The 13,246-nt window shown below is 47.8% G+C and overlaps 1 protein-coding gene across 5 annotated transcripts in view; it reads left to right on the top strand.

Annotated features, from left to right (window-relative positions):
• The window catches only part of PLXNB1 (plexin B1), a 78,627-nt gene that overhangs the window by 61,088 nt on the left and 4,293 nt on the right, over positions 1-13,246 (top strand). For all 5 annotated transcript variants that reach the window (XM_027882237.1, XM_027882240.1, XM_027882239.1 and 2 more), the window contains 19 exons: positions 394-570; positions 781-949; positions 2,076-2,318; positions 3,585-3,761; positions 4,078-4,226; positions 4,616-4,716; positions 5,464-5,681; positions 5,873-6,051; positions 6,732-6,798; positions 7,358-7,504; positions 7,971-8,148; positions 9,002-9,105; positions 9,776-9,860; positions 10,566-10,732; positions 11,084-11,244; positions 11,488-11,635; positions 12,329-12,393; positions 12,475-12,550; positions 12,911-12,985. In XM_027882237.1, the coding sequence (XP_027738038.1) occupies positions 394-570; positions 781-949; positions 2,076-2,318; positions 3,585-3,761; positions 4,078-4,226; positions 4,616-4,716; positions 5,464-5,681; positions 5,873-6,051; positions 6,732-6,798; positions 7,358-7,504; positions 7,971-8,148; positions 9,002-9,105; positions 9,776-9,860; positions 10,566-10,732; positions 11,084-11,244; positions 11,488-11,635; positions 12,329-12,393; positions 12,475-12,550; positions 12,911-12,985 (2,686 nt within the window). The remainder of the gene's footprint in view (positions 1-393; positions 571-780; positions 950-2,075; positions 2,319-3,584; positions 3,762-4,077; positions 4,227-4,615; positions 4,717-5,463; positions 5,682-5,872; positions 6,052-6,731; positions 6,799-7,357; positions 7,505-7,970; positions 8,149-9,001; positions 9,106-9,775; positions 9,861-10,565; positions 10,733-11,083; positions 11,245-11,487; positions 11,636-12,328; positions 12,394-12,474; positions 12,551-12,910; positions 12,986-13,246) is intronic.

The following is a 13,246-nucleotide window of genomic DNA, read 5'->3' on the forward strand; positions in this document are numbered from 1 at the left end:
GTGCTACACACCTCTGTTCTGCATGGCCCTTGACAGGACTGTACCCCATCCTCACACTCTGCTTTCACTGATAGGGAACTGCAGCCTAACCCTGAGAGCTGCTTGTTCTCTTGCACCCTGGGCCATGCACCCCTGACTCAGCTCACTGCTGGTGAGAAGGGGCACATGCCTGGGTAGTTGTGTCCAGTCTCTTCAGTCTGGACAGTGACTGTACCTGTTTTTTGTCCATACGCTGCTGCCTGACAAGTACCCAGCAGTTATTGCTTGCTTAGATAAGCCACAAGAACTTTCAGCAGAGGTTTGCAGACTGTCTGCAAAGAGAAGGGCATAGTACTATAAAATCTGTCTCTGCAGTGGTTGTTAATCCTGTGTTCTCTCCTCTGTCTCTCCAAGCCTCTCTGAGATGACGGAGGATCAGCTGGCATGCCAGACGAGTCCCAGCAATGTGTCTGCAGAACTGCCAGTCACCATCAAATATGGGGACCAAGAGCGGAGACTGGAAGGATCCCTCTTCAGATATACTCTGGATCCCAACATCACTTTTGCAGAACCACCTAAAAGCTTCCTCAGGTAGAAAGACTTGAATGCTCCTTCCCTGGGGCTGTGTGCCAAGGCAGGCACTCCAGGCAGGTACTCAGCACCAGCAGCCTCTGTCTGCTGAGTTGCACTTTGGGTTAAAGCCAGACTTGTAGGAAAAAGCATAAGCAGAAGGGTGGCAGCATGGGCAAAATGGAACTAATTAATAACAGGTGGGTGAAATCAGCTACTTTCCTCTTTCAGTGGAGGGAGAGTGCTCAGAGTTCATGGATACAACTTGGATGTTGTACAGAAACCGAAGATCCGAGTTACAGTTTCTCCATCTGAACGCCGGCGCCGAGGAGCAGGACGATGGCGCAGAATCATCCCAGACTCAGAGTGCCCTGAGGATGCTCTGTGCAGCATCCAGCAGGTAGCATGACAAAGTGCTCAGTGGGGATGTGGATGCACACAGTGTGGATGTGTCTGCCTCTGGACAGGTGGACTTTCTGTCCATAGGGCTTTTTTCCCCCCCTAGTTACTGTTACCTGCACTGATTGTATCAATAGTCTTGGCTGAGTGAAATTTTTCTCTGCCAGACTGAGAGGTTAAACACTTTCACAAACCTTTCCATGGGTTGGGTCTGCTTCTGCTTAGAGATGTGCAGGACTGTGATGTGGGACAGAAATAGCAGGGCAGCAGTGTGGAGATAAAGGAATCTACAACTGAGTCAGAGAGCTTGTGTGGCTCAGTGTGTCCACGCTCCAGACTCTTCCTTTTGTGTAGTTCAACCCATCCCTATAGTCTCTGGGCTCTCTTTCAGTCTGAGATACAAAACCAGGCAGAGTTCAGTGAAACTACCAGTGCCACCAACATGTTCTACTCTCCTGCTGCCAGTCTGCTGAGATGGGTCAGTACAGAGGTATTGATGTGGTCACCAAGATCACAGAGCATGCAGCAGAGGTAGAGTGTGTTTGGCAGCCCAAGTAGAAGAAGGATTTGTATTACTAGTGCAAATGATGGAGGACTTCCTTTACATAAACTGAGAGAATGTGCTTCTGCTGCACATGGATAAATAACAGCTTGTTTTACCAATGTTCTTAGGAAAGCATTTGTGGCTGTAGGGCAGAGAAAAAACAGGCTAGTACTTTCATCAGATATATAAAACGTATACAGCAGGCATGGGAACACTTTCACAGAAGCATTCAGACTGGGAAATCAGCCTTGCATTGAAGGTGTTTGGTTCCATTATGTCAGAGCAGGGAGATCTAAAGCAGGTCTCTCTCCAAAATTTGCTGTCAGGGGGATATCAGAGCTGATTCCCACCACCGAGACCTTCCATCAAAACCAGTGCTATGAAAACCTTCCTTAGAGGAACATGGGGAATTCCTCAGATCTCGGATTTTTCCCTCTACAGTTAAGCAGAGTTCCTCTGGCATTGATCCAGACAAAAGGAATGCAGACTGGCCCCAGATTGCTCAGAATGGGAAGTATTGCCAAGCTGCAGGAGAAGCACTGGTGTTCCACTACTGACACTTTTTTTTGCCTTTTGCATTTAGTTTGAAGAGCCATGTCTTGTGAATTCCTCCTACCTGATCCTGTGCAAAACTCCAGCCATTAACCTGCTGTTGAAGAGTGTCCGTATCAAACTGGAATTTATTCTGGATAATCTGAGCTTTGATTTCAACTCACTGCATCCCATGCCCTTCTCTTACGAAGTCAACCCCGTCCTAAAACCACTGAATGCTGAGGATCCTGCCAAACCCTATCGTCACAAGCCAGGAAGTGTCATCTCTGTGGAGGTAACACAAAAACTAACTGGAATTAATGTTCATTGTACTGAGTTGTTTCCAAGCTGAGTGTTTCAAGTTGGTGTCATGCAGTATCCGAGGTTTTTAAGGCATTTGTCACCATTACAACCTGTCACAGCACATGTGCTTTGGGCTGTGGGAAATGGTATGTAAAAGGAAGGAAAAGAGTGCATCAAAAAAAGCCACCTGAGCCCACAAAACATTGTTAAGGGCTTCACAGGGCTTGTGGGAACTTTTGTGCTTTTTTATTTTTAATCCTAAATAAACTATTTGTATATAAGACGTTAGTACTAAATTACCCCCACATCCTATTCTCAGCTGCTGACTTTTTTGTACCTACTTCAGATTCCTCTAGAAGTAACTTAGGAGTAAAAGAATCTTGCCAGTAGGGAAGGCCTTAGTAGGTGCAGGCAGGAAAATCACTCTTTCAATATGACATAGAAGTGCAGAGTTGCTGATGTTTTTACTGTACATGTGAAAAAAAAAATCCCTGAGGTATTTCTTTTGTATGGAAAGGTACTTTCTAGTTCAGTGCTCATTAAAAAAACTAATGGCTGCAGCTGGAGATGCAGTTTCTCCCCTTGCTCTTTTTTTGCACGAGTAAAAATGAGTGGGGACGTATGAGTCTAGAAATGTCTAGACTGCTGCCTTGGGGTTGAGTGCATGTTGGAGAAGTAGGGCAGTTTGAGAGGACTGAAAAAGAACTTCCAAAGAGTAAAGAGATTGATCTGCCATCCTGTCGGAATAGGCTGACAGAGCTGTGGGTTTAGAAAGCACTGAAACATAAAAATGTAATTAACATCAGTTAGCATGGTTTTAGTAAAAAAAGAACTCTTAAGCTCCCAAAATTAAAGCAAATAAGAGCAGCAGCATAGATGTTACACCTTTGGAAGGCATTGATTGATTCAGCTGAGAGTGTGGGTTAACTGACATGAGACTGTCTTTTTAAATATGTACACGGAGGGAAGAGTTGAGCTTAGCTGTGCTGCGGCTGAAGAGCCTTAAGAGGACAGGCTATTTATAACTGTACTTATGCAGCATGCTACGGGTCCTAAAGCTGTAATCTAGATTGTATGCAAGTGAATTTTTTAGCTTACAGAATTAACTCCTGCAGCCAATTCAGATGTGAGCCTAATCAGAGAAGGAAAAAGGCTGTTTTCATCCCATAGTATCAGTTTCCTCCATCTCCTCTGGAGCCATGGAAATACAGAGTTATTTTTTCCCCTGTTTTGATGTGCTGTTCCACATCTGTTGCAGGGGGAAAATCTAGATCTGGCTATTTCCAAGGATGAAGTTATGGCTATGATTGGGGAAGGAATCTGTGTGGTGAAGACACTAACAAGGAATCATCTCTACTGTGAGCCCCCCTCCGAGCAGCCAGCTCCGCGGCACCGCACGAAGCGGGAGGGCACGGACTTGCTCCCAGAGTTCACGGTAGGGAATCAGCAGCACCGCAAGAAATCCTGTCATTTCTTGAAGCACAAGCGGGAAGTGGGAGGTTGGATGGGAAGCAAGGAAAGGTAGAAGCCCTGGTGAAGGACAGGGGGTGGCAAGGAGCTGCTCTTGTTCTCAATGCTAATCTTACATGCCAAGTGTTCCCTGAAAGCAAACACTATAGCTGGGTTCAGTTGTGCTGTGGGACAGCTTTGCTGGGGAGCTGTGTGCCACCTGTGCCCATTCTGGAGAAGCCCTGTGACTTTGTGTTTCCTTCCTGCACTGACCTTACATCGTGTCACACGCTTTCTTATAGGTACAGATGGGAAACCTGAACTTCCTCCTGGGCCGAGTGCAGTATGACACGGAGAGCCAGCTCACCTTCCCACTGGAGGCACAGATTGGTTTGGGTGTTGGTGCCTCCTTTGTGGCTCTGATTGTTCTGGTCATCGTCTTCATATACAGGTAAGAAACTCTGGCATTGTTTGAGATCTGGAAACTCCTCACAACATTTTTCAGGGGATGTGACCAAGCGTATACATCTTTGGCCTAAACAAGGTCTTAGTTCTCTTTATTTTGTACCAAATTCTGAGCCCCTGGTGGTGTTGGATGTGGGAGGCACCATGCACCTGTTGGTCACAGCCTGCACTGTGGTTTATTCAGAATCCACACCTAACGGGTGCTCCAAGAGACACATCCAGTTTATGGAACACTGTTTGGCATCCTGCAAAGATGATGTTCAGTAGAAATCGCCTCAACACCAACTGCCCTGGAGTCTTTGGCAGCAACACAACAGTTGGCAAGGACAGTCCCTGGGTCAGTGCCACTGGGAACAATTCTGCTTCTTATTGCAGGAGGAAGAGCAAACAGGCTCTGAGGGATTACAAGAAAGTTCAAATCCAGCTGGAAAATCTGGAAACAAGTGTTCGGGACAGATGCAAAAAGGAATTCACAGGTCAGTCACTGAGCTCCTAGGTTCTTGCAGCTTCAGGGAAGCTTAAGGAACCACTCAGCCCTACCTCTCTTCCCATTCCTGCGTACTTGTCTGCATAACTCAGACCAGGCAATAACTGCGCCAGCGCATTGAAACATACAGCAAAATTTTTCCTTTTTGTTTCTTTAATTCAGAGCACAAGAATCTATACAAACCCCTCTCATTCTCCAGTTCATCCTCCAGACTCAGATGAAGAGCTAAAGGTCAAGGCAGCACACTTAAAGAGATCTTAATGACAGCTACTAGCCCAGTCTCTTGCAGCCCATGTTCTGGGCCTGCAAACCCTGTACTTGAGCTGCTTACAGCTAGGGAGACCTGGGGCTCTGAAGCTCTGCAGGTGACTCCAACTGTAATCCCAACTAATGTGGGAAGTAGTGAGGAGCAGGAAGTCTGATACTCTCTACTGTAGGTTATGGCTGTAACCACAGATGTGTGCTGAACAGTGGCTTCCTCGTTATAAAACTGGGAACCAGCCCTTGATTGGAACTTTCCTCATGCTCCCTATTCTGTTTTCCTCCCGCTGCCCATTCTAGTTTTAAATATTCTAGCAATGAGACCCCCATGTGCCTCTTCCTGACAGGAAACATCCTTCCTCTTTCTCAGTCCCATCCTGCTGGCCCCGGTTCCTGCATTCACCTCATCCTCTGCACCACCAGTTGTGTGATCATGTCAGTTGTGTCAGCCTCATGGGCGTTTCCTTTCCCTCAGACCTGATGACTGAGATGATGGACCTCACAAGTGACCTTGTGGGCACAGGGATCCCCTTCCTGGACTACAAGTCCTATGCAGAACGAATTTTCTTCCCGGGCCACCGTGAGTCACCACTGCAAAGGGACCTGGACATCCCTGAGTGCCGGCGGCAAACGGTGGAGCAGGGCTTGGTCCAGCTCTCCAACCTGCTCAACAGCAAGCTTTTCCTCACCAAGGTAATGTCCCTCTCTCTGCTTGCAGCCTTCTGTGGCACCAGGGCCCCGTCACTGCTAGCAGAAAGTGGGCAGTGTCTATTAAGGTTCATTCCTCAATAGCTCCCTGCAGCACCACTTCTTCCAAGAGCCAGCAGCTGTAACTGCCTTGTTTTCAGCAGATTCACACGCTGGCTTATCTCTCTCCCCACCAGTTCATCCACACTCTGGAAATCCAGCGCACTTTCTCTCCGAGAGACCGGGCCTATGTGGCATCACTGCTCACGGTGTCACTGCATGGGAAGCTGGAGTACTTCACTGACATCCTCAAAACGCTCCTGAATGACCTTGTGGAGCAGTACGTGGCCAAGAACCCCAAGCTGATGCTACGGAGGTGAGTGAGCCAGCCATGGCTACCGGCTACCTGAGGGACAGAGCCTTTCTGCCCAGCACTGAAACCACTATGAGCAGGACAACATCATGGCATGGCCTGCAGCTGTGAGACCATACACTGAACAGGAGGAAGCTGTAACAATGACACCCCTCTCTCCAGGCAGGGAATAGAACAAAAAAGGTGTAGAAAGAGTAGGAAGCTGGAGTTGCCTTCACCAAATCCATCTTTTGAAGTTGCTTTTGAAGTTCTTCCTTGTGTTCAGGTACTAGGGCTCTGCCAAGTCTGCTAATCTCACTTAGTTGTGTAGAGGTCCCTGGGTTTGCAGTCATACCATGTTTGGAAGCTGAACTATCTCCCACGTTCAGATCTCCATTAGCCCCTTGTCTGGTCCGTCCTAAAAAAATTGTCCTTGTTTGGGAACTACCAGAGGCTTTCCTCTATCCTCTGCTTCTTGTCTCTCCTCTTCTGTCATTTGGTGCCTCCTTCAGGCTGAAAAGAGCTTTCAATAAGTGGTGTCAAAAACATTAACCTTATTGATCTCTAACGTCTTTTTTTGCTCTCTCCTTTCACTCTATATCATTATTTAGTGTGCTCTTTTCTCAAAGGGAGGAATCTTTATCTCCAAATCTCCCCCTGCTCTGCACTGTATTCCTGTGACCAACCTGATATTCTCTTTTCAGGACAGAAACAGTGGTAGAGAAGCTGTTAACCAACTGGATGTCCATCTGCCTGTACGCCTTTGTGAGGGTGAGCTCTTTGTCCCGTTGTGATGTAGAGGGGCCAACAGAGGGCAGGCAGCCACAGCTTTGCTTTGTGCCTCACTCAGCTGAAGCAGTGCCAGAGTCTGTGTGTCAGGGTGAGGAATGAGAGAGCTGGGCTGCTCACTGGAAACAGGGATGCTTAAAGCAGCATTAATAGCACTCATTGCTTCCAGGATGCCTCTCCAGGTCATGGAGGGCTCAGTGCAGCTTCTGTGTTTTGAAACACACTGGCTGCAGACTGGTCTGTGCATGGAGAGGACAGATGCTGGTTTAATTCCTTTCCTTGGAGAGGGGATGGCAAGGAATCTCTCAGATGAGTGACACAGAGGCAGAGCAGTGCTTTGGTTGTGTGCATCTCCTTGGTAGCTGACTGGTGCATTTTCCCTATGCACAGAGCTGTTGCCGCAGGCTCTGTCTTTGCCTGCTGTGGCTCAGCTGCTGTATCCTCAGTCCTGATCCCCCTCTGCTTGGTGTCCATGTTTCCAAGCCCTTGGGCTCTGCTGGGAGGAGCAAGCTGAATTTCTCTCCTTCCTGTCCATTGCCAGGATTCTGTTGGGGAGCCCCTGTACATGCTGTTCCGAGGAATCAAGCACCAGGTGGACAAAGGGCCAGTTGACTGGGTGACAGGGAAAGCCAAATATACCCTGAATGACAACCGTCTTCTGAGAGAGGACCTGGAGTACCGGACTCTGGTAAGCACCAGATCTTCTGTCCTCTCTGGTATGACAGGGCTGAACGTCTCTGCTCCCATTACAGAGGCAGAAGTGCAGCATCCTGATGCTGTCTCCTGGGAGTCAGATTTGTCCCAGCAGCACAAGTCCATAGTTGAGCAAGAGCTCTGCTAAATCCGGTGCTTTTGCCCTAGGTTGATAGGAACCTTCACCACAGTAATCTGGTGTATGTGCTGCGCTCTCTGTCTGGAAATAAGAGGATGGCATCGCTGATGGCACTTTGAAGCTCCTCCGCAGTGCTGTTGAGCTGGCTTCCAGCTCTTGACACAAGACTGAGAACAGGGTGTCTAACATTTGTAATGTTTTCTTTTCTGAAACTCCCAGTGAAAGGACGAGCTGTTAACTTGCCTGAATGCCAACCATCAAAGGTGTAAATGTGCCAGATGTAATCTTATCAGCTGAGTAGCTGTGACCTTTTCTTTCACAGACCTTAAATGCTTTGACACAAGCAGGAGTTGGTGCAGGAGGGGCAGAAGATTCCCAAGGGATTTCTGCAAAAGTGCTGGACTGTGATACCATAACACAGGTGAAGGAGAAAATCCTAGATCAGATCTACAAAGGGACACCATACTGTCACCGGCCAGACCCAGACACCTTGGACCTCGGTGAGCAGAACTCTCTGGTGCCAAAACTCAGTGAGGAAGTGGAGCAGTGGTGGTTGGCTATGTGTGCATAGTGGTGTTTGTTGTTCTCTGCTGGCTGTCCAGAGCCACTGACCAAGGATCTCGTGCTCTGGCTGGACCCAACAGGGCATGATGCAGCAAAGGGGCTGTAACAGCAAGAAGCAGGAGTTGGAAGGAAGCAGTTGGGTTCAGCTCGTTCCATTTCATGGTGTTCTTTGCCAGACTCAGACCACAACAAGAGTTTGGGCAAGGGGATATAGAAAAAACGTACAGAAAATGTGTAGGAGGGGAGGTGGATCTGAGTGCAGTGCAAAGATGCTGTGGTCAGAGACTGGCTCTTCCTGGAAGTGAAGTCAATGGCAGCCTCTCAGTAATCTGCCAGCAATGGTTTTGCCCACAGTACTTAAAGAATGGTAGAACTTACATTGTGAGGGGAAAACACTGGTTTCCATCTTCATTCTTTTCTGTTGCTTAATAGTGGTGACATTTAGAAATGAGAAGGTACCAAGGGAATAGAGAAGGTACCAAGAGAATAGTATCTGATAAGAACCATGGGTGCATATTTGTTGTTTGAACCACCTGCTTGAAGAGTCACAGCCTGACAGAATTTGTAGGAACTTGGCAGGTGGCCACCTGTCCCTGTGTTCAGAGAGAGACTGTCCTGTGACTGCAGGACAGCATTGGTACAGGCACTTGCTCAGGTTATGTTGTCTGTGGAATAGCACAGGTAAAGGTTGACGAGAATCAGGGGGTGTGTAATGAGGTCAACCAGGCTGAAGCAGATGATGCCTTGAATTAACACTTAATCTGTTCATTTCTGTTTCAACGGCTGTAGAGTGGAGATCAGGGCTGGCAGGTCATCTGATACTGTCCGATGAGGATGTGACGTCTGTTGTGCAAGGGACTTGGAAACGTCTGAACACTCTTCAGCACTACAAGGTCAGAACTCAGTCTGCCATTGCCTTGTTTCTCCTCTCATCTTCCGTCACCGTCATGCTCTATTTGTGTCTCTGGCTCCTGGTGGGTCACTGTCAAAAGGCTGGACCTTTCTTGCAGCATCATATTCAGATTAAGTTAGTGCTGTGGCCTGCACTCTGACTTGAGCAAGCACAGCCCTGTCCCTAAGCTGTACCTGAGATGGGGGTAGATGTGGAGCCTGGAAGGAGATGCACAAGTTCATGCCTGGTGGCTGCTGCTGGAGGTGATGTGCTGGATCTGTTCATGTTCCAGTCCAGATCAGTCAGCAGGTGATGACGCACTGGCCTGCAAAGTAGCTTCTAGGAATGGAAAGAGGGAATTTTTTAATTACCTTGCACCAGCGTGTCGTATCTTGCACCACTATGTCGTACTTTGGTGCAACATGTTCTAGATGTGAATGACCTCAGTCCTTGAGTATTATTTTCACCGTACTTTGCACATCAGTTTTTTAATTGGTACAGACAAGATTTTCTCACCACCAGGAAAGACAGTGACAGTGCTCCAAAATTCCTCTTTATGTCCCTTTTTCTGGTAATGGTATAGTCTGTTTTGGTCTACAAGCACTTGCCTGTTGTGCTGATGAGGAACACGTGTCATTTGTTTTGAAAGTCATTGTTTTGCTTGTGTGTAGGTGCCTGATGGAGCAACAGTAGCACTGGTCCCACGCCTGACAAAGCACATCCACAGGGAGAATCAGGATTACATCCCAGGAGAGAGTGAGTTTGATGTCTTGTTCTCAGAAAATGATTTTAGAGCACTTTCTATTTAGTAAGATAAGTCTTTTGCCTCAGCCCCAGCTTTATGCTGCTACAGAAGGCTGGCACATACTTTGGACCCTCATAGGATTGTCAGGAAATGGGAGAGCTTGGGCAGGTGAGATGAGAGAAAAGCAGAAGACTGTGAGAACAGAGGAAAGCTGGTCTGGGTGTGGAAATGCAGGGCAAGCACAATTCTCTAATTCTGACTCACCAGGGTTTACTGTAGTCTGCAACTTGTAGAAATCTTAATATCCTCAAGTGCTGAGCATGGCCTGGAGGTGGTGATGGGATGCCAGGCAGTACTTACTGCCTGGCAGAATAAACAGCTCCATGGATACTCCTGTGGCATGAGGGACAATAGCCACAGTCTGCAGCTTAAGAGATTCAAACTGGGTGTGGGGAAAAAACCTTCAGCATTCCCTGAAAGAGACCATTGGGGTGGTGGGAGATCTCCGTCTGGGGAAGTTTCCAAGACCTTCAAGGTTTTAGGTGGACAAAGGCAAACTTCTGTAGTGCTAGCAGTGGTTGTACTCTGTGCAGAAGGCTGGATAGAGGCCTCCAGAGGTTTCTTCCCATTTGTGTTTCTTGCTTCCTTGGGGCTCACCTGGCCAAGCTCCACTATGAGAGAACCCACACTGATCTATAAATAATTGCTTGGTTTAGAAACACCAATGCTGGAGGATGCAGATGAAGGTGGGATCAAACTTTGGCACCTGGTAAAACCAACAGAAGAGCCAGAGCTTCCCAAGCATCGGCGTGGGAGCTTAAGAGATCGGGAGCGAGCCAAGGCAATCCCGGAGATCTATCTGACACGTCTACTTTCAATGAAGGTGAGAAGAAGCACAGACTGTGTTGTGCTTGGGATCTTGCCTCCCTTCGTATCCCCTGGCAGAGATTGCAGGGATGTGTATGAAGATGAAGCAGTCCCCTCTACCTGAAGTGGCTCTGAGTACATCTGACTCCCCTCCACATTTTGCTTTTCTCATGGGCTTCTCCCTGCCCTCTGTTCCACAAACCACTGGGGCCTCTTTTCTCCTTTGCTACTGCTCCCTGCAGTGGATCTGAGGTACCTTTGGATGGGTGAGGGGAGGTCACTGAGCAGAAGAGGGTGACCTCTCATTTGCGTGAGGCTTGGGTTCTCCACTCTCTGTGCTGACTCCATCCTGCTCGGTTTTCCACAGGGCACTTTGCAGAAGTTTGTGGACGACTTGTTCCAGGTGATCCTCAGTACCAATCGCCCCGTCCCTCTGGCAGTCAAATACTTCTTTGACCTGTTGGATGAGCAGGCCATACACTATGGGATTTCAGACCCTGAAACCATCCATATCTGGAAGACAAACAGGTAGGGTGTTCTTGAGGGCCCCAGAGGGAGGCACTGCTAATTTGCCTGGAGCTGTCACTTGCAAAGTGACAGCCACCTCTGCCTACTGAGGAAAAGCAAAAGGGAGTGCAGGGCAGCAGAGCATTGGGGTGAAGAGCTGGTTTTGCTGGGAGGACAAATCTGGGAGATGCAGTAACATGCAGAACATCTTTGGGCACTGTAGTTGCTGCCTTTGCTGATGCCCTGTTTCACTTCTGTCTGCAGCCTGCCCCTGCGGTTCTGGATCAACATCATCAAGAACCCCCAGTTTGTCTTTGATGTGCAGACGTCGGATAATGTGGATGCTGTGCTGCTGGTCATTGCACAGACCTTCATGGACTCCTGCACAATAGCTGACCATAAGTTAGGGCGGGTGAGTACAGAGGAACAAGGGAGCACGGTAGGCACAGAGAGTTGAGCAGTGCTGCCCCAGGAAGGCAATAATGTTTACATACCATCATGGAAACAGCAGGCCAGGCTCATTCTTGCTTCTGTGTGCCACTGGAGAATAATGGGGACTCCTGGGAAGAGAGGAGGGAGGAGCTGGTTTTGTTTTTCAACAGGAAGTTGTTGAGGAGTGCTCTTTATTTGCGGCTTAGAGCTACTTGGGGGACAGAGCTGAACTCTAGTTGGCTGTGGCAGACAGTGGGGGTCACAGGATGCAACTTGGGACATTCAGGGTGGCCATTAGAAAAACTTTCTACCACCACTACTCACCCTGTGCCTATGGGGCAGTAGTCCTGCACAGGTCACCAAAGATGAGATGGGTGGATCTCTGGAGGATGTCAGGCATCAGCTATGCAGAGTCATAGCCAATGTGATCTCATACTGGTGATCACCTAGCTCCAAGTTGGAAGGCATCCCAGACACATCTCACCATCTCAGGGTTCCTCAGACTGCATTATTAGAAGAGAGCCTGCTATTTGAAGTGCCTCTCCATGCAGAGGACAAAAAATTCCTGATCCTGAACGAATTACTGAAAATAGTGATGGTGTTACCTGCTGAGATTAGTCCACAGCATGATTAAGGAGCTTTTCATAATCAATTCTGGTTTTGGATGTTCAAGGACTCTCCGATCAATAAGCTGCTTTATGCCCGGGACATTCCTCGCTACAAGCAGATGGTGGAAAGGTAAGTGATGGATGTCAGGAGTTGTAGTTTGAGCAGTGAAAGGAGGAACCACACGCTAACTGCCTGTGTACCACTGTCTAGGTATTACGCGGACATTCGTCAGACCATCTCTGCCAGTGACCAGGAGATGAACTCTGCCCTGGCTGAGCTATCACGGGTAAATAAAATTATTTCAAAAGTCATCTGTCCTCTCACCTGTGTATCTAAGAGAGAGTTACTAATGCAGGGATGAGAGATATTCCAGTTGAGTGTGTGTTTCTGCTCAGACCTACTGACTGTTCCCAGTGGCTGCTCTGCACCACAGGGAGGGCAAGGGCCACTGAAGAGAAAAATGCAGTCAAGGGTTCAGGGCAAGGAGTGCATATGATTTTTCCTTTGCTAGGATCTGCTGGTGAATTCCCTTTCTGGTTGCTTTGTGCAATGGGCACATTTCCTAATGAGTTGTGAGGACACAGACTTTAGACAAACCATTGTTAGGTGTCTCACAGTTTTGTCTCATTTCCTCTCTTATACACAGAATTACTCAGGTGACCTCAATTCCCTGGTGGCTCTACATGAATTGTATAAATACATCAATAAGTACTATGACCAGGTGAGTATGTGTTTTCAGCAGGTATGAACATGCCCTTCTCCTTTTACCATCCAAACAAAAAACCTACAAAAATTAACACTTAACAGCAGCCAAACGATTACAACACTGTGTTGTTTCATTGGCATTTGTAATTCATGCTAAAAGTAACACTTATCATTTTAATTATCACTTATCACTTTATCAATTCTTATCAAAGAGAGAGGGAGGAAATCACCAAAAAGAACATATTTCTAACTTGGAGGCTGTTGGGATTTCATGTAC

Source organism: Empidonax traillii, unplaced genomic scaffold (genome assembly GCF_003031625.1).
Source record: "Empidonax traillii isolate 1590-97213 ecotype Southwest subspecies unplaced genomic scaffold, ASM303162v1 scaffold104:size2570737, whole genome shotgun sequence".
In the NCBI taxonomy this organism is placed as follows: Eukaryota; Metazoa; Chordata; class Aves; order Passeriformes; family Tyrannidae; genus Empidonax; species Empidonax traillii.